At 45.9% G+C, this 22,460-nt stretch overlaps 1 protein-coding gene across 7 annotated transcripts in view; it reads right to left on the reverse strand.

Annotated features, from left to right (window-relative positions):
- Positions 1-22,460, reverse strand: part of THADA (THADA armadillo repeat containing) — a 358,450-nt gene that overhangs the window by 108,728 nt on the left and 227,262 nt on the right. For 6 of the 7 annotated variants that reach the window (XM_075064366.1, XM_032775058.2, XM_032775064.2 and 3 more), the window contains one exon: positions 15,500-15,615. The exons of the other annotated variant lie outside the window; for it this stretch is intronic. In XM_075064366.1, coding sequence (XP_074920467.1) covers positions 15,500-15,615 — 116 coding nt within the window. The remainder of the gene's footprint in view (positions 1-15,499; positions 15,616-22,460) is intronic. 7 annotated transcript variants of the gene reach the window in all.

Here is a 22,460-nt window from a genome sequence, read left to right on the forward strand (position 1 = left end):
AAGGACAGGATAATGGTTCCCAGGGATACCATGCGGAACTTCAACCTTATCATAAACTGGTTGAGTCCTCGTAGGTCTAGGAGAGGTCTGAGACTTCCGTACGAGTTGGGGATTAGGGAATAACGGGGGTAAAACCCCTTGCCCCTTTCATCCATCGGCGTCTGCACCTCTTGTAAGAGGAATTGCGCTTGAGAGGAGTTCCTGAAGAGGGACAGGGTTGGAACAAATTGGAGGTGGTACCCATACTCCACCATTCGTAGGAGACAGTGAACTGAAGTTAACTGGGACCACGCCAAGAGGAAGCAGGAGTGGAATCCCGCCTGTAACTGGTACGCCGCCCTCGGGTGCACCTTCGAAAGTTCGCCTTTGGTCCCGGTGATGATTGCGAGGGACCTCGATCTTGGCCCTATAGGGGTCCTGACGGTCGTCTGCAACCACCTCGGCCGCACCATCTGCCAAAGTCCTGTCTGTAGCTAAGCACAGAGTACGGCGGTGTGACTGGGGATGGAAAGGCCTGCGTTAGGTCGCCGGCGTATGCACGCCAAGAGAGCACATTAGGACCCTGTTGTCCCTCAGGCTTTGCAGCCTGGGGTTGACTTCATTGCAAAGAGGCCTTTACCATCAAATGGTAAGTCGTGAAGGGTATATCGCCGCTCCGGCCAGAGGTTTGGAACCTGAGCCATGAGATGCTCCTCACGGTAACGAGGCCTGGAGGGAAGCTCTGGCCACCTTTTTCTCTTCCTCCAAGAGGGTAGTGAACTCTTGGCGGGAGTCTTGATGGAGAAGCTCCATAACCTTATCCACCGTCACCCAGGTGTTATAATTATAGGGGCTAAGCAAGGCTTGTTGATTTGCCACGTGGAGCTATAAGGCCCCTGCAGAGTATATTCTGCGGCTCAGTAGGGTCATTCGCCTAGCCCCCTTCGATTTCGGGGCTGGCGCCTGCTGGCCATGCCATTCCCTTTCCTTAATGGACTGAATGACTAGTGAACAGGGAGGAGGACGGATGTACAAGTAGTCGTACCCTCCATAGAGTATCGGCATTTGTCTGGATGGTCCGAATAAACGGGTAGGGCCCCTCTAGTGGGGCAACCGCCGATAGAATGTCCACTACCGGGTCCCCTACCTCCGGGATCTCCTGCAACTGGAGGTCCACATTGAGTGCTACCTTCCATAGGAGGTTCTGATGGGCTCTCTGGTTGTTGGTGGGCACATCAGAATCACAGTCCTGAGCATAAGAGCTGTCCGCGTGGGAAGACACTGATGAGTGTCCGGATGGCCATGGAGGTGCTGAAAAATCATGGGCAGAGTCTCTGACTCTACCGGACCTTGCCCAACTCGGGACCAGGGACCGGTACTGGAAGGCGTACCGGTACCTGGAACGAGATCCGGACCTGCGACCAGAGCGGTGTTGGGAGGTCGACCAAGATCTCGAGGTCGGGAGCGGCTACAGGAGTCACGGTGCCTGTAGCGGTGTCGGGAGCTGGAACGGTGCCGAAATTAGCGGGTCGGTGAAGGGGACACTGACCGGTGCGGCAAGTGCGACCGGTACCGAGGAGAACAGCATCGGGACTGCAAGAGGCGTTGGGAGCAGGAGTGCCGACGGGACCTGGAGCGTCTGCGGGACCGTGATCATGAACGGTGCCGCTCTGTTGTGCCGACAGAGGATGGTCGTATCAAGGGAGGCTTGCCAAGAGACTGTATTACCCGCACCGGCGGTGCCGGGGGTTCAGGCAGCACCTACTCTGTCATGGCAATGAGATCCCTCGCCGTTGGGAATGTCTCCGGCATGGAGGGAACAGTAAGCCCAACCACAGCGCGTACCGGGCTTCAGCCCCCGGATTCGACGGCCCTGTGGGACGATCGACAGTTGTAACGTCGTCAGTGCCTCGCAGTGTCGTGTCGGCATCGACGTAGACGAGCTCTTGGCTGCGGCATTTCACGAACAGCTGGAGCAGGGAGCTCAACACGCGTCGCCGGGAGCAGCCAGCACTGATTCGATGCCTTGTGGACCGGGATCGACGGTGCCGACGTCGTCGGTGCCTCGCAGTGTCGTGTCGGGCGATCCAACTTAGACGAGCTCTCTGGCTGCAGTGCTGCTGCATGAAGCCACAGGTAGGAGCTCAACCACGGCGTGCGCAGGGGAGCAGCCAGGCACTGATTCGAGCCCTGTGACCGGATTGCGTGCTGACGTCGTCGTGCCTCGCAGGTCGATGCCGGTTGATCCGACTAGACGACTCTCTGGCTGCGTGCAGTTGCACAGCAACGGAGAGGAAGCTCAACTACGGCGCTCGTGCCGGGACTGTCAGGCCTGATTCGACGCCCGTGGGACCGAAATTGACGTGCCGACTCATCGGTCTCTGCAGTGTCGTGCCGGCGATCCACTAACGAGCTCTCAGACTGCAGTGCAGTTGCACGAACAGCAGAGCAGGAGCTCAACCACGCGCGTGCCGGGAGCTGTCGGGCATGCAGGAGCGTCGTGCTTTTTCACCTCAAGAGAGGACGGTGCCGACTGACTTCGTGCCACAACAGCGGCAAGAGCCCTTGCAGTGCCGGAGGGCGCCAGACTCTGCCCGCCGAGTGACCAGCGCTCGTGCCGAAGGTGAGGTAACGTGAAAGTCCCGCTCCATTTGTCCGCTGAAGCCTTGCAAATGGGCACTTAGCTGTGAATGTATTCCCGAGGCACTCAACAGAGCGGCGACCTCTGAGGCATCGCTTGCAGGCCGAGCACGGTTTAAAACCGTACCGGCATGGCTCCGCACCGGTGCGGGAAGGGCTACTCCCGAACCCCCTAAACTATACTAAACTAACTAGCTAGTAAGAAAAAACGTCTAATATATATAAATATATATAAAGGATTATAACTAATAATATAACGAGAACTACGAGTAGCTAGGAAGTGGAGGTCAGCTAAGCCGCACTCACTGTCCAACGACGCACAGCGTAAGAAGGACCTGAGGGATGGGTCGGCAGGGGTATATATCCGGCACCATAGTGGTGCCACTCCAGGGGGTGCCCAGCTGACCCACCGAGTGTTGCTAGGGTAAAAATCTTCTGACGAACATGCACGCGGCGCGCACACACCTAACTGGAATGGATATAAGCAAGCACTCGAAGAAGAACTAACCAAAGCAATAATGTCCAGAGCCGCAAACCTGTCAAATTTACAAATTGTTTCGAGTTGACCAAAACTGCATTACTGGCAAAAAAGCAAAACATTTTGCCCAGCTCTAATCATATGATATTTCTGGAAACATTTCCGAAGAGCCTGTTACTGTTATTTTTAAATACCTGGGAGGTGCTACAGTACTATGGTGACAGGGACCATATAAAGAAGACAGAGTAAATAGATTAATAGAGAGAAAAAGAGCCAGATCCTCACTCATTTACTGCAATGGAATGACACTTATTTTCCCCATCTGGCCAATTCTGTATGGTGTATTTATTCTCTGGAACTACCCTGTATATGCCAACTGAAACCGAGTCAGCCATTAACAAGAATCCATATGCCTATTTGTTTTTCCATTTTCATCTTGCAGTAGTAACAATGACCTTGTGCAGGACATTTCCTGGGGACTAATGAATAGCTATTGGGAGCTGCGCAGTCTGGTAATGCTAGGGTACTCAACTAAGCCTCAGGAAATGCCCTGAGAGGGAAAGGGGGTTACAGTAACAAGTTACTTGAGATGTCTGGACCCTATTGGTATTCCACTGTTGGTGCATCTGCAACTAGAAGGTTTTATACTAGCAGTGTCAATTGGTACTGGCCCCTGATTTCCCAGTACTCAGTTTTGAACCACTTAATCCACTCCCTGCACTAGTCACCAGTCTGGTAAATTTCCAGCACTGGCGGATTCTTTACTATTTGCTGCTATGCATGGTCATTCCTAATATTTTTGCTAAAATCCCAAACTAAAATCTGTTGAGATTAACCACAGTCTGGCTGTGTTCCTATGACCGTGAAGCACGGCACTTTGCAAAAGACTTCTTTTGGTTGATGTCCACTGCAAGTGCACAATATTCTCCCAAGGTGTGTTCACAGCTCAGTGGTCTGAACGGAGTAGAAGAGTTAAATGCTGACTCGCAGAGCTGCTGCACTACAAGAGGAATGTTGCTTCTGTTTTCCTGGAATTGATTGGTGATTCTTGGGAGAGAGAGGACAAAGGAACTTGACCCATGGGATTGTGGGATAATTCTGGCAGATGTCAGAGGGTTGAGGAGGGGTTACATTTACACAGCAAAGTGATAGAGCTTGAGCCCTGGGCCTCAACTTGACTTGGATTCAAATCCTTCACTCTCACAAGGTTCTAGGACCCCGAGTCCAAGCCTGACAGATGTGTGTGTAGATGGAAGCAGGGTTGGGGCTCAACCCTGAATCTGAGCCCAGACTTATGCTGCAGTGTAGACACACCCAAAGAAACCTTATCCTTATGGAAGATTGTGTAGTGGGGGGTCCATCGTAAGAGCTCTGAGCTCACCAACTCTCCTCCCAGAGATGATCACAGTAAGGAAGACCACTTTTATAGACAGATGAAGAAGGCAGAAGGAGGACAAGATGTTCGCATCAGTTTCAGTACCAGACAAAAGCTTCTGATAAAGGTTTCAGAACCCTTAAAGTCATAGTGTCAGTGAAGACGGAACAGTTCACCACCAGAGAATGGAAGGTGTTGATCGCTGCTAAATCCACATGCAGAGAGATCAGAGATAGGCCCAACTTCTCTGGGGAAAGGCCGTAGTCCAAGCTGGTAGGGAACTCGGTCCTCTGGAGGTATCTGATGATGCTAGCACCAGACATACAATCTCTTCTACTTAGCTGCATAATGTTTTCTCACTGAGGTTTTCCTACTATTATTGAGGATGTTTTTTACCTTCCCTGAACATAACCTTTCTAAACTCATCATCCACTCAAATACCAGGCTGTTAGATGGAGAGATGCTGAGTTGGGATGGTTGGTCTTGCCTTTTTCCTGAGTCAGCAGATTCAGAAACAGCTGGATTTAGATGCACTGACATGCCACCAACCAAAACTGTTTCAGCCATCAGGGTGCCACTAGGATTACTGATGGGTTGTTCTACTTGACTTTCCTCAGGGCTGAAGGTAAGAGAGATATGGGTGGGACGGCATATCTTAATGGCTTTCATCACTGAACTAGGGATGCGTCCTCTTCAGAAATTGTGACCCTAAACTATTTAGGAACAGTAGGCTGAGCACTTCATGTTCATCTGGAAGATGAAGAGGACCCACAATGGGAATCCCCACTCCCAGAAGAGGTTCTGTGCTACTGAGTCAACGCAGTTCCCATTAGTGTTCCCTGTGAAGGTGCCTGCTGAGTCCGTCTGCCAAAGTGTTCAGTATTAGCAGGAGGGCACTGCTGACAGGGTTATCTGGTATTAGATATACCAATTCCAGAGTTTGACTTTCCCATGTGAAAGCAGTGGACCCCACTCCTCCCTGTTTATGTAGTAAACTATGATCATATTGCCTGACGTGACCTGAATGTGCAGGGCCCAGACGAAAGGAAGGAACCTTTTGCAGGCTTCGTCTACTGCTTGCAGTTTGAGATGATGTGCAGCTTGGATTCTTGTTGGTATCACAAATTTTGAGCCATATGATCATCCACATGTGCTCCCCACTCCAGTAGGGGGCCAACTAAAGTCACCATCTTTGCAGGTGAGAGGGTAAGAATGAAGGGAACGCCAATGCACACAGCTTCTTTGCTTTCCCAGTAGGTGAATGATGTCAGGTCACTGAAGGGAGCAGACTTTTTTTGTCCAGGTTCCCTGCTTAGATTGCAGACTGTCCATAACAATGTCTGAAGGTGGACTATGTGGAGCGTTGCTAAAGAGTCATGTAGGTGAAGGCAGCTATGGGGCCTAGGACATCCTGGTGGGATTTAACTATTGCCAGAGCCAGGAGATGAAATCCCTCCTCATGTGGAATCTGTCCACAGGTAAGTATGTTTTTACTGAAATTTAGTCCAGAGTTGCTCTGATAAAGACTATAATTGGCGCTGGAACTGAAGTGGACTTTTCTGTTTACTTGAAGTCCTAACACAACCCTTAACTGGAATCAGGTGTCCCTTATTGGCCTGAGGTAACCCCTTCTCTGCTAGTAGGAAAGAGGGACTTTAACATTCTGGGGCTAATATATCTGCCTTCTAGCACCCTCCTGCAGCCATTCAGCCTGGCTTTGTCAAAGGGTGCACACAGATTCTTCAGTTTTTCACTAAATAGACTGTTGACCTTGACGAGGAGGTTCTCCACAGTAGCCTGAACTACTTTGGGAAACCCAAAGGGGTGAAATAATGAAGCCCATTTCATGATAACCACAGTCATGGAGCGGGAAACCATGTCTGCAGCATTAACTGAAGATTGGAGGGATGACCTGGCTATCACTTTATCCTCGTCAATGATGCCCTGAAACTGCTGTCTTAGTTCCTATGGAAGTTTGTTGGTGAACTCAGACAATTTGTTGTAGTTAATAAAGTAATATTTAGGCATCAATGCAGGATAATTCACAATGTGAAACTGAAGGTTGGAGGAGAAGAAAAACTTTCTTCTGAAGAGGTCTAATTTTTTAGCATTCTTGTTGGAGGGAGCAGACCTAGATTGGTGGTCTGTTTCATTCAGTGATGGCCTGAACCACCAGGAAGTTTGAGGCAGGGTGTGAAAACAAGTATTCTACTCCCTTAGACAGTACAAAGTAATTTTTATCTGTTCTCTTAGCAGTGGGGTCACTGGTATCTTGACCGGTTCCACTATAACTTTGTTGACTGACCCTTGCTTGGGCCTGCAGTCAGGAAGATGTTCAGAAATTTTTGAGTGCAGTCCTGAACTTCCTCCAGGGGAATCTGGAGTGATTTTGCAATTCTCCCCAGGGGGTCCTAAAATTGTCTGTAGTCATTGGATGGCAATGGTGAAGACGGTGCTACCACATTGTTCGGAGATGAGGATGAGCATGCCACAGGGTGACTGAGGCCTGCTCTACACTACGCGTTTAAACCGATTTTAGCAGCGTTAAACCGATTTAACGCCGCACCCGTCCACACTAGGAGGCCCTTTATATCGATAAAGGGCTCTTTATATCGATATAAAGGCTCTTTACATCGGTTTCTGTACTCCTCCCCGATGAGAGGAGTAGCACTAAAATCGGTATTACCATATCGGATTAGAGTTAGTGTGGCTGCAAATCGACGGTATTGGCCTCCGGGCGGTATCCCACAGTGTACCACTGTGACCGCTTGACAGCAATCTGAACTCGGATGCACTGGCCAGGTAGAGAGGAAAAGCCCCGCAAACTTTTGAATTTCATTTCCTGTTTGGCCAGTCAGCATGGAGAGCTCACGCAGCACAGGGCCAACGCTGGCAGAGCTCATAGCACAGGTAGCAATCTGCCAGTCCTCCTGAGAATTGAAAAAGAGCTCCAGCATGGCTTGCACGGACGGTACTGGATCTGATCGCTATATGGGAGAGGATTCTGTGCTAACAGAACTCCATTCCAAAAGACGAAATGAATATTGAAAAAATTTCCAAGGCTATGATGGAGAAAGCCACAGCAGGGACTCAGTGCAGTGCAGAGTGAAAGTTAAGGAGCTCAGAAACAAGCCTACCAGAAAACTAAAGACAACAGAAGGTCCGGGCAGGGCCAAAACATGCTGCATCTACGCTGAGCTGCATGCAATTTAGGGGGCTGTGCCACCACTACCCCACCCTTCCATGGATTCCGAGGTGGGTGTTGTAATCTCAACCATGGCTGAGGATTCTGCGGAGGAGGAAGATGAAGAGGAGAAGAGGAGGACGACCTTGCAGAGAGCACAACAGCACTCCGTTAGCCCAACAGCCAGGAGCTTTTTGTAACCCAGACGGAATACCCTCTCAGCCCTCCCAAGCCACTAGCCCAGACATGAAGCCATGGAAAGCGACCTCTGGTGAGTGTACCTTTTGTAAATATACACATGGTTAAAAGGCAGCGTTTTTTAATGATTGATTTGCCATGAGTGGCTTGGGATGCATTCGCGCATAAAGTTATGGAAAAGTTTTGTTAACATGTCTGGGGAGAGTGGAAATCCTCCAGGGATCTCCATGAAGCACTCCTGAGGTACTCCAAGCCTTTGCAGAAGGTTTCCTTGGGCAAGACGCCTGTTCTGTCCACCATGGTAGGTACACTTTACCACACCATGCATGTAGCAAGTAATCGGTATTCATTGCATGACAAAGCATAGCTGCGTATGGTCCCGGTGATTGCTGGCATTCAAGAAAACATCCGTTCTTGTATCTCAACTCGTATCCTCAGCAGAGTGATACTGTTCATGGTAACGCTGGTTGAAAATTCAGGAATTTAATTTAAGGGGACAGAAATGCCATTTCCTACTGGGCTGTTGCCTAAAAGAAAATCCTTCCTTGCCACGTAGCCAAGCAGGGGAGGGGAGAAGGATACGCTGAGCTTTTTTTCATTTGGCTATCAGGAATCTTCCTAGCCTCCAGCTACCCCAGTGGGGGGGGGGGAAAGGGGGTGATAGCAGAGATCTTCCACGATACCACCATCAGTGGGGGGAGGGGTAAAGCAATCAATCCCAGAGAATGGATGGGCGAGGGTTGCTTTCTGCTGCTGCCATGTTAAACGGGAAAGAAGCTTCAGAGGACACTGTATATTGAATGCGGAGAAGCAAAACACAATGGCTTACCATGGCCACATCCAAGCTGAATCTGATGTCTGGACCTGCATCGTGAGATCTCTAAACACCAGAGCCGCAGGCCCACTCAATAATTAAGATGCAAAATGCGACTTGTAGTGAATTACATGTGCTATGTAAGAAGGTGAATAGTGTTGTCACATGTGAAAAGAGTAATAAACCATTGTTCTCGTAAATGTAATCTTTTTAAATACTCCTCTCCCTTTTTACCTCACTCATGCAAGCTGCAATATTTTTCAAGGCTCCCTAATCTCCATCCCGAAGGACTAGCTCAGATAGGCCGGGGAAAGAAAGACGAAGAGCGTAGAAGGAAATGTTCTTGGAAAATCATGGAATAACCCTCAATGAAAGAGGCGTCATCTGAATGAGTGGAAAGAACGGGGAATAGCAAAGTACAGAGATGCCAAGTGAACGTGTAGGACCAGAGGACCAACGTGAGGAAGGAGGGACCAACGTGAGGATACAGAGATGCTCTCGAGATGAGAGGTGGCAGCAGGAAGATCAGAGGTGTAGGCAGGAAGATCAGTGGTGGCGGATGCCAAGCTGGGGCTGCGCGTGATCAAACGACATCCTCCGAGTCTGGTGGTAGCTTCAAGGAGAGCAGCGGGTCACGAGTGCCCTGCGAAGCCCTGTGTACCACCCTCCCATGTTCCCATATCTTCCTCCCCAGACGTGTAAGAACGCGTGGGGGAATGGTTCAATCAGCCCCGCACCACTTCACCCCCGTCGGACATCCAACCAAAAAGGCTTGTCATTACTGTGAATATGTTTAATGGGCCTTTTCCTTCCTCTCCTATCCTCCTCCCAAACCAACACCCGGGAATACCCTGTCGTTCTCTCCCTCTTTTTATAATGACCCTTTTTTTAATAAAAATGAAAAAAATAATAAATTTTTTTAAACGAAAAAAAAGTTGACTTTATTCTAAGCAAGCTGTAATCGAAAGGGAGGGTGGGTTTGCTTACAGGGAAAGAGTCAATAACTGGGGGGTGGTCCATGAAAGGGAACGAACACAGCAGTCACACCGTACCCTGGCCTGTGATGAAGTCGTTTCAAGCTTCTCTGATGACACCGCTTCCTGGTGTGTCTTCTAAATCGCCCTGGTGTCTGGCTGCACGTAATAAGCGGCCAAGTGATCTGCCTCATGTCTCCACCCCACCATAAAGGTCTCCCCTTTACCCTCACAGAGATGTGGAGCACACAGCAAGCAGGCAATAACAGGGAATTGGTTTGGGCTGTGAGAGCTGAGCGAGTCAGTAATGTGCGCCAGCGCGTCTTTAAACGGCAACCAAATGCAAATTGCTACCACCTCCTGCACTTGCTCAGCCTGTAGTTGAACACTCCTGACTAATGTCCAGGCTGCCTTTGTATGGTCTTCATGAGCCATGGCATCAAAAGGGTAGGCTGAGTCACCCAGGATAACTATAGGCATTTCAACATCTCCAACTGTTATTTTCTGGTCTGGGAAGTAATCCCTTGCTGCAGCAGTTTAAACAGAGCAGTGCTTCTGACGAGTAGGACAAGCGTCATCAAACCTTTTTCTCCTGGCCATCCCAACGTGGAATGTTGTGAAACATCCTTTGACCACCAGTGCTTGCAGCACATTGAAAAGTACCGTCCTGCCGGTTTACGTCTGGGTGCCCTGGTGCTCCGGGGCCGAAGATAGGGATATGGTTCCCATTATCGCCCTCCCCGCCCCCACAATTATGGAATCCCTTGCATGAAGCCATCAACTACAGACCTGCACGTTTCCCAGAGTCACAACCTTTCGTAGCAGCAGCTTAATGATTGCTTTGGCTACTTGCATCACAGCAGCCCCCACAGTAGATTTGCAAACTCCAAATTGATTCCTGACTGACCAGTAGCTGTCTGGCGTTGCAAGCTTCCAGAGGGCTATTGCCACTCGCTTCTCCACTGTGAGGGCTGTTCTCATCTTGATATTCTGGTGTTTTAGGGCAGGGGAAAGTAAGTCACAAAGTTCCATGAAAGTGCCCTTACGCATGCAAAAGTTTCGCAGCCACTGCGAATCGTCCCAAACCTGCAAAACTATTTGGTCCCACCAGTCTGTGCTTGTTTCCTGGGCCCAAAATCGGCGTTCAATGGCTAGAATCTGTCCCATTACCAGCAGGATCTCTAAAGCGCAGGGGCCCGCGGTTTGAGATAATTCTACGTCCATGTGCTCATCACTCTCTTCGCCGCGCTGCCGTAGCTGCCGCCTCCTCCTCGCCTGGCTTTGCAGGTCCCAGTTCAGCATAGACTGCACAAGAATGTGCGAGGTATTTACAACGTCCACTATTGCGGTCTTGATCTGAGCAGGGTCCATGCTTGCTGTGCTATGGCGTTTGCACAGTTCACCCAGGAAAAAAGGCGTGAAATGGTTGTCTGCTGCTTTCACGGAGGGAGGGGTGAGGCTGTACCCAGAACCACCCGCGACAATGATTTTTGCCCCATCAGGCACTGGGTTCTCAACCCAGAATTCCAAGGGGTGGGGGAGACTGCGGGAACTATGGGATAGCTACGGGATAGCTACCCACAGTGCAATGCTCCAGAAATCGACGCTACCCTCGGACCATGGACACACACCATTGAATTTATGTGGTTAGTGTGGCCGCGTGCACTTGACTTTATACAATCTGTTTTACAAAACCAGTTTATGTAAAATCGCAATAATCCCGTAGTGTAGACGTACCCTGAGTGGGCCCAGCTGTTCACGTTGATCTTCCTCCTCAGAACATTCCTCAGGGGGTTGAGGCTATTCTGTACAAGGTGACCTTAGTCTGAATTCCTGCTCAGATCCTTTGAAGTTGAGAAGTTAGATGTAAGGATCCCAAGAACCCCAGTAGGCCCTGTGAGTGAGATTGTAAGGGTAAGGAAATGGTGTCCAAGAAGAGGATACTACTGCTCCCAAACCTGGTAATGTGGCCTGCAGGAGTGCAAGGGTGCCTACCAGTCTCTGGAACCTCTGTCAGAGCTAATATTGCATCTCAAAGCAGACATAGGAGCCAGTGTCTCAGTCTCTAGCCCAGTGGGCCTCCACCTTTCCAGACTACTGTACCCGTTTCAGGACTCTGATTTGTCTCGCATACCACATTTCACCTCACTTAAAAATTACTTGCTTACAAAAATACCAAAGCATCACAGCACACTATTACTGACAAATTGCTTACTTTCTCATTTTGCCTGTATTAAATTTTAGTCTGTATTGACTTTGCTAGTGCTTTTTTGTAGCCTGTTGTAAACCTAGGCAAATATCTAGATGGGTTCATGTAAGGAAGCTGTATGGAAGACCTCTGAGTACCCCTAGTTGAGAACTACTGTTCTAGCTCACCAGAGGAATACAGATCTTCAGATTCCACTGTGGAACTGTTGGTACCATACACTATGTAATGCCTTTGCTGGCAGATAAGACTGGCATACAGTGAGTATCTCCCTAAGGTAACTCCAGTTCTGAGAGTATCAGTGATTCCAGGTCAGAATACAGAGCCAGTTCCTCAAGAATAGTACACCCAGGTCTAAGACTTGGGGAGTGGGGTCTGACTCTTCATGGAGCCAACTATACTGACTTAGGTCCAGCAGTGCATGTTGATACTATTGATGTCTTCTTCCCATTCTGGTGTGGTACCGTCAGTGCACCAGGCGATTGCTTCCTTCTCTCTTATGGCTAGTACCTTTGGAGTGCTCTTGGACCTCAATACCAGCAATTTGGATCACTGCTCCCCACAACCTCCTGACACACCTGTACAGAGTCTCATTAGTATACAGGAGGCAGTCCTTTGCTAAAGGTCTTGGGAGGAGATTTTTTCCACTTTTTATGAGGGCATTTGTTCTTACCCTCTTCCTGCTGCCTGCTAGAATTCTTAGGCCTGGTCTCTAATGGTCCAGAGCTAGGCAGCATCTGGCCAGGAGAGGCATCTTCAGCCAGCGTACAACATCACACAAGCCAGGGTCTGACTGAGGCCTCATCAACTATTCCATCAGGTGTCTTTGGACCCAGAATTCACAGGATTTTTGGCTTCAACATGGAAAATAACAGCAACTAATGGGATTCTCCAAGGTAGGGTTGCCAATATTGTATTTAAAAACACGGGACAGACCTGAGATCTCCCCAGTCTTGACTTGAACTTCTGGGGACAAGACTCTTTCCCCTCATCCCCAAGTTTTCTAGAGTTTGTCTCTCATCAGCTCTGGATGTTGCAGAGAATCCAGGGCCCCAAGTTTTGGGCCAGCAGCTGCTGCAACTCCTGTTCAGGTTCTGCATGGACATCAGGAGCCAAAGTGGAGGCTGCAGTTGCTGGTCTTTGCCTGCTGCCGTGCTGTCCACCCTGCTGAGGATGTTGGCAGAGACTCTCAGAGAAGGGACACTACACCTGGGAGTGCTGAACCCCCTGCCAGACAGACCCCTGCCCCCTTTCTGACCCCGGCCCTTGAGTGCAGTTACAGGACACACAGCCCTGCTCAATTCCTCTGCCAGACAGAGCCTGTGCAGAGAAAGTAGATGGGGCTGTGCTCAAGGGCTGGAGTTAGCAGGGGGCCCTGTCCAGCAGGGGGCTAGTACTCATGGGTGCATATTCCACTCCCCTCCTGACACTGTTTTTCCTGCACAACACTGAAGGGCCAGGGTTGAGGGAGTGAGTGGAAAGATGCAGCTATGGGTACTGCCCCCTGCTATTTCAATATGGGATAAAAGGTATCCCATACTGATTTAGTACAGGACAAGCAATTTTCTATTTAAATAAGGGACATCCTTCTAATACAGGACTGTCGGTAACCCTATTCCAAGGTAACCAACACAAGTCGGGAGTGAGGGGGTGTCACTCACTGGGAAGACACACCAGACTTGCACCTTGGGATCTAGTTTCAGCTATACTAAGAACTCCAAATGGTGGAAAGGTAATGAAGGGAGAAACACCCCAGTTCCCAGAGCATTATTTAGGCACTAAAACTAACTATCTAAAAGGTAAAACTATTTACAGAAAAACCTGATTGGAAGCAGGTCCGTTAGCAAAGCTGCTGACACCAAGGATTCCATCTCAGACCACAAACAGTAGAGAGGAACTGGAGAGGTAGCCATTTTGGGCCTCTTCTTACGCCCTCAGTTCTGAGCACAACGGGGCACAGGGACGGACCAACAGGCACTGCTAGTGTAAAATCTTTCAGTCTCAAGTTCTCGGAGCACATGCTCACCTCCAGTGGAATACCCATGGAGACAACCACTTGAGGAAGAAAAGTCTCCATTTTAGTGAAATCATTCCCTTTTCTTTTTAGGTTTAATACATGTACAAATAAATTGTGTTATCAAATGTTTCACAGATATTTTCATTATTTCAGTTAGGTAAAAACAAATTTCACCCTGTTCATGGTGTCCTTTAAGTAAAAAAAATAACATAGATGAAGAGAGAATGAGCAAATAAATTATGGACAAAAACTTGTTTTGAAAAGTTTTAAACCAACACTGTATGATTTAACATAGTTTTCCAGAACTCTATATTCAAAATATACAGAAAAACATTATTGGTTTAAAAAAATACATATAAAGTTATCCCACTCTTATTCCTCTGCTCAAGTCTAAATAATCAGAGCTCTATTAATTTAAAAGAAAAATCTTTTATATCCAGGTTATATTAACACTGTAATTTACAATGTATGAATCAAGAAAGGAGTCTAGAGCAGATACACAAAGGAAAACGGCCTAATGATGCAGGCTTACATTAATGCATATGGTCATTTTATGTGAGAGTGGCTTTTTATGTACAAATGAAATAGAGGAAATACTGCAGTTTGGTCACACATCCAGATTAGGAAGCTGGATTTCTTAGTCTCAATGCTGCAGAGAATTCCTCTATTTGAAACCTACAAATATATTTTCTCCTGAAAGTCAGGAGAGTAGCATATTTATTAATGTTATTAATTTACAAAATGGGCCCATTTCAAAGAGTCTATGGGAGCATCTAAACTGATTAAAAATACTATGCATATATTAATTAAGACATATGCAAGGCCCATCTCTTCTGTCAGGGTGGAGTATGCTCTTAGTTTATTTTATGCAGCTATCTTTCTACTGACTTTGGTCAACATGATGTGTGTACAATTTATTAATATTTCACATGTGCCAAGAGAAACATTGTAATAACATGCTCTTTTCTTTTTTGCTTTATGGTGGCATGTTGGCCACCTCAACATTCTTCTGCTGCAAACCTGAAGAAAGATGTCCAGAATTATCCTGTGTTGCTGATGTTTGGGTGGACACAGGTTGCAAAAGATCCAGCATTTGCATGCTGTGACACATTTTCTACATTCTTTGGTGAGAATGACCAGAGAAAATAAGAAAAGTATGGCCATGCTACTGACCATATTGTATATATTACTGTGACTTTATCATAATAGCTATGTTCATCCTTTCTTAAAAACTTTCTTGTTCTTTTTCTCCTGGTATAATCTACATGCAAGGATTGTTCACCCAATATTTGAGATGACTGTTTATATTTGGATTTCTGAATCAGTTGTGGTATATAAATGATAGTCAACTATTTCATATGTAGGAAAGAAGCTTGATAAAGCAAAAAAAAACAAAAAACCAGTCGTGTGTGAGAAAAGCACATTAACGCTATTTTTCCTTTATTTTTGGGGGGGGGTAGGGGAAAGGCCAAAAGAATAAATACTTTTTATGAATATAACTCAAATTTCTGAATATTTCTGCAGCACTTATGTCAACAGCCTTTCAAAAACAAACAGACAGAAACAGCCCCCTCCAACCCTTCAGCGTATTTATTAGTGTATTAACTTCTTGCATACATGGTCTTTGAACATACCTCTTGGCCAACCACACTTTGGCTTTTATACCAGTGATGATGTCAACTAGCCCCTGCTGAAGGTCTGAATTAACCCGGTGTTTAGATTCCAAGTAGGACCCCAGCAAGTGAAAAACCTAAATCCAAAAAGAAAAAAAGTTGCAGACTGCTGTAAAAATATTTTTTGATGCCTCAGCTCCTAGCTTTCACCCTTCTTCAAAATAACCCTGTGGAAGAAAACCGCCACTAGCAAAATGACCCTCTACTATTCATGCAGAAAAGTGTGTTAGTTTTGGATAATGGCAAGTTACATCCTCAATCTACTTTTCTATTACATGCACTTTTCACAATACAAAATAAAAAGATAATTATCCCATAATAATAACCTTATAACTAATGAAATATAGAAAACAACCTAATAACTGATTTCAAGAGCAAAACAATTTAAACATATTTCTTGACACCAGCAGTTTTGCATCTACTCAAAATGAGCCTATCAATCTAGAGGTGGCAGCAAATCCATGCATGCTTATTCTACAAATGGAAATTACTTAGAACTAGTTCCTCCTAATGAGACTTCTGTCTTTTCATCAACCTAATCAGAACAAGAACAATTACTTTTTAAATTGTTTTAATCCTTTAAAATTAATGAAATAGTATGTGTACTAATGACATCTGTGTTAAACATTCTAGCTTTTATTTGAATCAATAGGTCATACATAAAAACTGTGTAAGAAACTGGTTTCATTTTTGGGAGTAATTATTCTTATTAACTGGTTATTATACTATCAACTGCATGTTTGTTTTACTTGGATTATAAAAAAGAGATAGGCCCCAGTCCTGCAATGAGATGTGCACAGAGGAATCCCTAGGGCCAAAATGCCTCTGCATATCTCCTTGCAAGTTCTGGGCCCAATGTTGCAACATTGTTCTGCCTATTAATAGACTTGTTCATAATACTAAAATCATAGAATATCAGGGTTAGAAGGGACCTTTGGAGTCATCTAGTTCAACCCCCAGCTCAGAGCAGGACCAGTCCCCAGACAGATTTTTGCCCCAGATCCCTAAATGGCCCCCTCAAGGATTGAACTCACAACCCTGGGTTTAACAGGCCAATGCTCAAACCACTGAGCTAACCCTCCTCCTCAATGATACCTTTTACTGTATTTCTTTTCTTAGAATGTCAGCTGCTGTACTGATGTTATTACAGGAGGGACAAGTGTTGTATATTAACAGTTTCACCAACACCTGAGATAGTCCCAAACTATCCTTCCTGAAGCCCTCAAAACTTGGACCCTGACTACAGCTGCTGAAGTAAAACAAACAAACAAACAAAAACCACTGCCCTAATTCCCTATATTTATTGCAGGGCTCTCCTACCTACACAAAAGCAGACCTGCAATACCATCAGACTTCCCTAATACCACTTCTGGGGAGCTACATACCAACAAACTACAAGAGCTTTCCATGCTGTCACCACTAACTTAATATTTATTGATTAAAAGCCACTGTAAAGTGATACAGTTTTGGAACACACAATAAGGCCATGTCTACACTTACCAGGGATTGACTACAGAGCACTCTCTGGTCAACTCCAGTTCTCTACTGGACAGAGAGGAGTTAGGTAAGTCAATGGGAGAGTGTCTCCTGTCGACGCAGCATGGTGCAGACACCGCTACGTAACTTAGATCGTCTTATCCTGGTAGTATAGACAAGGCCTAAGTTATAAACTGTGTAAACTTTAGTTTATAATTATTTTCCAACAATCAAATCTTCTAAATGTCCTTCATTTAAAAAAAATCAACATAGCTCAAATGGCAACTTGATGACAAGTGTATAAACTCAGGCCTGGTCTACACTACGTGTTTAAACCGATTTTAGCAGCGTTAAACCGATTTAACGCTGCACCCGTCCACACAACAAGGCCCTTTATATCGATATAAAGGGCTCTTTAAACCGGTTTCTGTACTCCTCCCCAACGAGAGGAGTAGTGCTGAAATTGAGTATTTACACATACAGCATTACGGGTTTAGGTGATGCCACAATCGATTGTATTGGTCCTCGCAGGCGGTATCCCACAGTGCCACCATTGTGACCGCTCTAGACAGCTATCTCCCGAACTCGGATCAGTGGCCTAGGATTAGACAGTAAAGTGCCCCTGCAAACTTTTGAATTTCATTTCCTTTTTGCCCAGTGGTGGAGCTCCTCCTGTCGAGGGTGGCGATGCATGCCCAAATCCAAAAGGTCCAGCATGGGCCATACGGTGCAGATAACTCTGGACATCTGATCGCTGGGATGGAGACAAAATTGTTCTATCACAGCTCCATTACGATGAAATGACAATGCCAAAGCCACTTTGGAAAAAAATCTCCAGGCTATGATAAAAGAGAGCCACTAGCACAGGCTGTTTGAGCAAGCATAATTTGGAAAGCCAAAAATCTCAATGCATCTAATGGAGGCTGGCGTGGGAGGGTTCACTATGGCATCCAGCTGATCCCACAGGTCCCACAGTCTCGCGAAAAAGCATTTGCATCTTGCTGAGCCTCCAAATGCCTGTAGGGTCGAACACACATTGTCTGGGATAAGTTAAGGTAACTTGCCCTCATCAGTTACGCCCTCTCCTCCCCTCCCCCATGGAAAGAAAAGGGAAAAAAAATCATTCTTGACTTCTTTATATGTCACCCGTATGTCTCGCATGCTGCTGGTAGATGCGTGCTGCAGCAAGAAGGTAGCAGCTCCTACTCCCCCCCTCCCCTTGGTGCAGAATGGTTACACATATGACTCGCTATGCATACATATCATCAGCCCGGAGTGCTCCTGGCTGGCCTCAGATAAGGTGATCGGCGGGGCGCCTGGTGTGAAACTAGGAATGGACTTCTGCTGTTGGTGCATTTTCGGTAGACTGCTACAGAACGCTGGTAACCTCCTCATAGCCACTGGGGCTGAGTTCCTTAGACCCCCACCTACCTACTTCATGCTAAAGAAAGATTCTGTACTGCCTGAACACTCCGCAGAAGCAATAGATGCGTGATCCTCTCCTCTCACCGTTTTTATCCTGCCTGGTACTATCATAGGCACGGGGTGCCTCCCCCTCATTTTATCTCACTAAAAATTCATTTTCTTATTTCTGCATTCTTATTACTTCATCACACAAAATGGTGGGGACACTTCCACTGTAGCCAGAAAGGTTGGGGGTGGAAAGAATCAACGATGGGTTGTTGCAAGGGCACCCCCCATGAATGGCATGCAGTCTCATCATTCTGCGGCGGATTTGAACGGATGCGGGTACTTTCTGTTCTCTGATACACTGGGTTCTCCAGCACACTTGTCCCATATTCTAGGCCAGGCATGACTCTATTTGGATAAAACATATAAGAAGAGATGACCTCGGGAGTCTATTCCCATTTGTGTCTTTGCTGCCCCGGCCAACTCAGCTCAAGGCCAGCCAGGAAGCACCCATGACACAGCCTGACAATATGCAGGAATACGGACTATCGATAAGCCGGCAGGTATCTATCTCATCATAATTTACAATGGCACAGACGTATGTACAATATGACTGCTAATCTATCTCTCGCTGGAGCTTGCAACTGGAAACGAATGCGCTGCTGCTAGTTGCACTGGCGTACCGCCTCTGTCAGCGGCATCGCAGTACGTAGTCATACGTGAAGTGACCAAAGGCAAAATGGTGCTCCATTGTGTCCTGCTATGTGTCCTGCCAGGGCTATCAGGCAGGAAATAAGCTGTGGCCGAAATGATTAGCCTGCCGTATGCGTTCACGGAGAAAGGAATATGAGTAATACATTACCCAGAATCATACCTGTGACACTGTCTTTTGCACCATCATGCTGTTAGTCCAATCTCTCCAGAATTCTCAATGGGCGGGGGAGACTGCGGGAACTATGGGATAGCTATGGGATAGCTACCCACAGTGCAACGCTCCGGAAATCAATGCTAGCCTCAGTACATGGACGCACACCGCCGAATTAATGTGCTTAGTGTGGCTGCGTGCACTCGACTTTATACAATCTATTTTACAAAACTGGTTTATGTAAAATCGAAATAATCCCGTAGTGTAGACATACTCTCAATGCCACATCTGCTCAGCTTAATCAGGGAAAAACAAACAAACATGTTGTTGTAACTCTGGGTAAGTTTCAGCCTTGCTTGTGAAAGTAAAGCTGTCTTCTTTTAACTGTGCCACCTATGCTGCATTGTCATTATACAAAATCTCTGGCTATATCATTCTGAAATCAGGAGTTGCAATTTCCTCAGCAAACAACTAGAGACACAATTAGAGACCCAACAAACGTGGAATGATTTATAACTAAGAGAACTTAGGAACAAAAAGCCACACAAACCAAAACAAAAAATTCTCTTTTTTGTTTTTTGAAAAGATAGCAAGTGGATCCCTAGTTAACTGACTAAACAATATAAAAATCATAAAAGAAGTATAAACATGAGTTAGTTTTTTGGGGGTGAGGGATTTATTTCTTCCATTATGATAAACAAACACATCTGTTTGAGCATAAAACCTTGGTGAAAACTATTTTAGGATCTGAAACTGGCTTTTGATGAGTCTAAAACATTCAGTGAAAACTATTGAGAGTTTAATTCCTCAAGACAAGTAAAAGTATTTTTTAATTAGAAATTAAATATACATAGATGATCTTGTAGTGAGAAAAGATATTGTCTTAGCTATAAAATGTTGGTCATGGAATGTACATGAGAAATTATCAACCAGAAGAGGATTTATGAAATGCAAAAATCATACTATATAATATTGTCACTGCAACAAACTGTATACATATCTGGAATAAGCAAAAAGGCTTGTGTTATTAACATCCTGAATTGTAATAAGATAATGACAATTCATGAATGGACATTCAGACATTTTCCATAAAGTAAGCAATAAACATTGCATCCAGTTTCTATATAATTTTATATCAATACAGCTGTAAAACTTTAGCTTCAGAAAATAAGTCACACATGCACGAAATCATCAAAATGTTTCATATTCTAACAAATATTGATAAGGAATCTTGTCACTCGTTATATATCCAGGAAACATAGGAGGAACAGATCACATGTTAATTGTAGAATTTAAATGAAAAATATTATCTGTCCAATATGTTTTCAGTTCCATACTCTAAACCAGACCACACTTTCTCCCTAGGAAGGATGAAAACATACCATTGAGTCTGTTTCATTCTGGTATTCAGGGCCGGCGCTTTCATTTAGGCGACTTAGGCAGTCGCCTAGGACGCCAGCATTATGGGGGGGCGGCATTTTGCCGGGGGGGCGGCAGGCGGCTCCGGTGGAGCTGCCGCAGTCGTACCTGCGGAGGGTCTACTGGTCCCGCGGCTCCGGTGGACCTGCCTCAGGCATTTCTGCAGACGGTCCGCTGGTCCCGCGGCTCCAGTGAACCTCCACCGGCTCCAGTGAACCTCCACCGGAGCCGCAAGACCCGTGCGGGGGGCGGCGAAATGGCCCGGCACTTAGGGCGCCAGAAACCCTGGCGCCGGTCCTGCCCACATGTAACTATGTTTGCAGTTCTCACATTGATTTGACCTGACATATGCGTGTTCTCCTATAGTGTTTGTTGAATTGACTCCATCAATACTGAACCTGTATAATGTGATTTCCAGAGATAATGGTTCATGACTGTGAACTTTCTGTTTTATTGTGTTTTTATTCTGAAGAAGCAGATGGGATTTAGCTTAATTGTTAAAATAATTTGTCATGTGGAAGAAAACACAGCAGATTATTATATTAACACTAATTTTAATGTTTCATCATATTATTACAGTTGCAGTTGCCATGATACTCTGTTCAGTATATTCATTCAAGAAGCTGAATGCTATATCTTACAAACTGAGATTCGAGTACTAACATATGGTGTATAAATAGATCTTACCACCTGAAGCCTGTTAAAAATCTGTAAGGAAGAGATTGCCACAGTGTTAACTCCTCACTGCTGGAAATCAATTTGCCAATACCAGACATTTTAAAGAAACTCTTAGCAGTAGAAACTCCTGATTTGCTGCTGTGCCAAAGGGTTAATGATGGTAATTGCATTGGAATACCTGCCTCAACTTAGTCTTTCCCTTTTCTGATTGTCTTGGGAGTCAAATTGTTTTTAAATTGGTTTGTCACTTGAAAGCTGTTGTAACTTTGTGGTTCGGGTAATGGAAAGCAAGACAATGTCTAAGTTATGTAGCAGTTCTTTCCTCAATCAATCTCTGCCTTGTTTTAGACCTACCTAGGAAGTGTTCTGTATCACATCGGAAGAAGCAGATTTTTAGGGTAGAACATACAGCAGAGAAAACTCTCTGCTTGTAGTGTATGCTTTATTTCCTTCTAGAAACTGATAGCTGTATGGAATGCACCTATGAAGTTTGCGTTTCCGAGGGACAGTCCCACAACTATAGTGAGTCACCATGTACCAGCTTAGTACCACACTCAAAATGTGCATAAAAAATAACATTTCTCTTAAATCTGAAGAAATTTTGTTTAATATTGTTACCTGCTTTCCTTTTCTGCCTTATGATGGGCATAATTAAATTGACTCAATGCCCACTGAAGTCAATGGCAAAGGGGCAGGGGGTCTGGCCTAGTGGATCTACCGATATTTAGATGGGTAATAGGAGGCACTAATATTGTTTCATGCTCTCCAGTCTGGCACAGTGGAAGATAACTATAATAGCAAGTCTCACAGCTTTTCATTGGTCTGTGTGGACTTCTTATTTGTTTCTTTGTTGGTGTCACACTAAGAATATTAATTTATCACTGTGGGAGAGACCGAGGAAGCAGTATGTATACCAGTACGAATATCTCATTCACTGAATGAATTTTAAGGAAGTGAGTCTAATGGTAAGTGGTGATTTAGGGGGAGGTAACAGTGCCTACATTCTGTAATGACTGGAGCACTATAAATGCTCAAGATAGATGGTTAGATTTGACAGGAACTCAGTTTCTCCAA

Source organism: Chelonoidis abingdonii, chromosome 3, assembly GCF_003597395.2.
Source record: "Chelonoidis abingdonii isolate Lonesome George chromosome 3, CheloAbing_2.0, whole genome shotgun sequence".
Lineage (NCBI taxonomy): Eukaryota > Metazoa > Chordata > Testudines > Testudinidae > Chelonoidis > Chelonoidis abingdonii.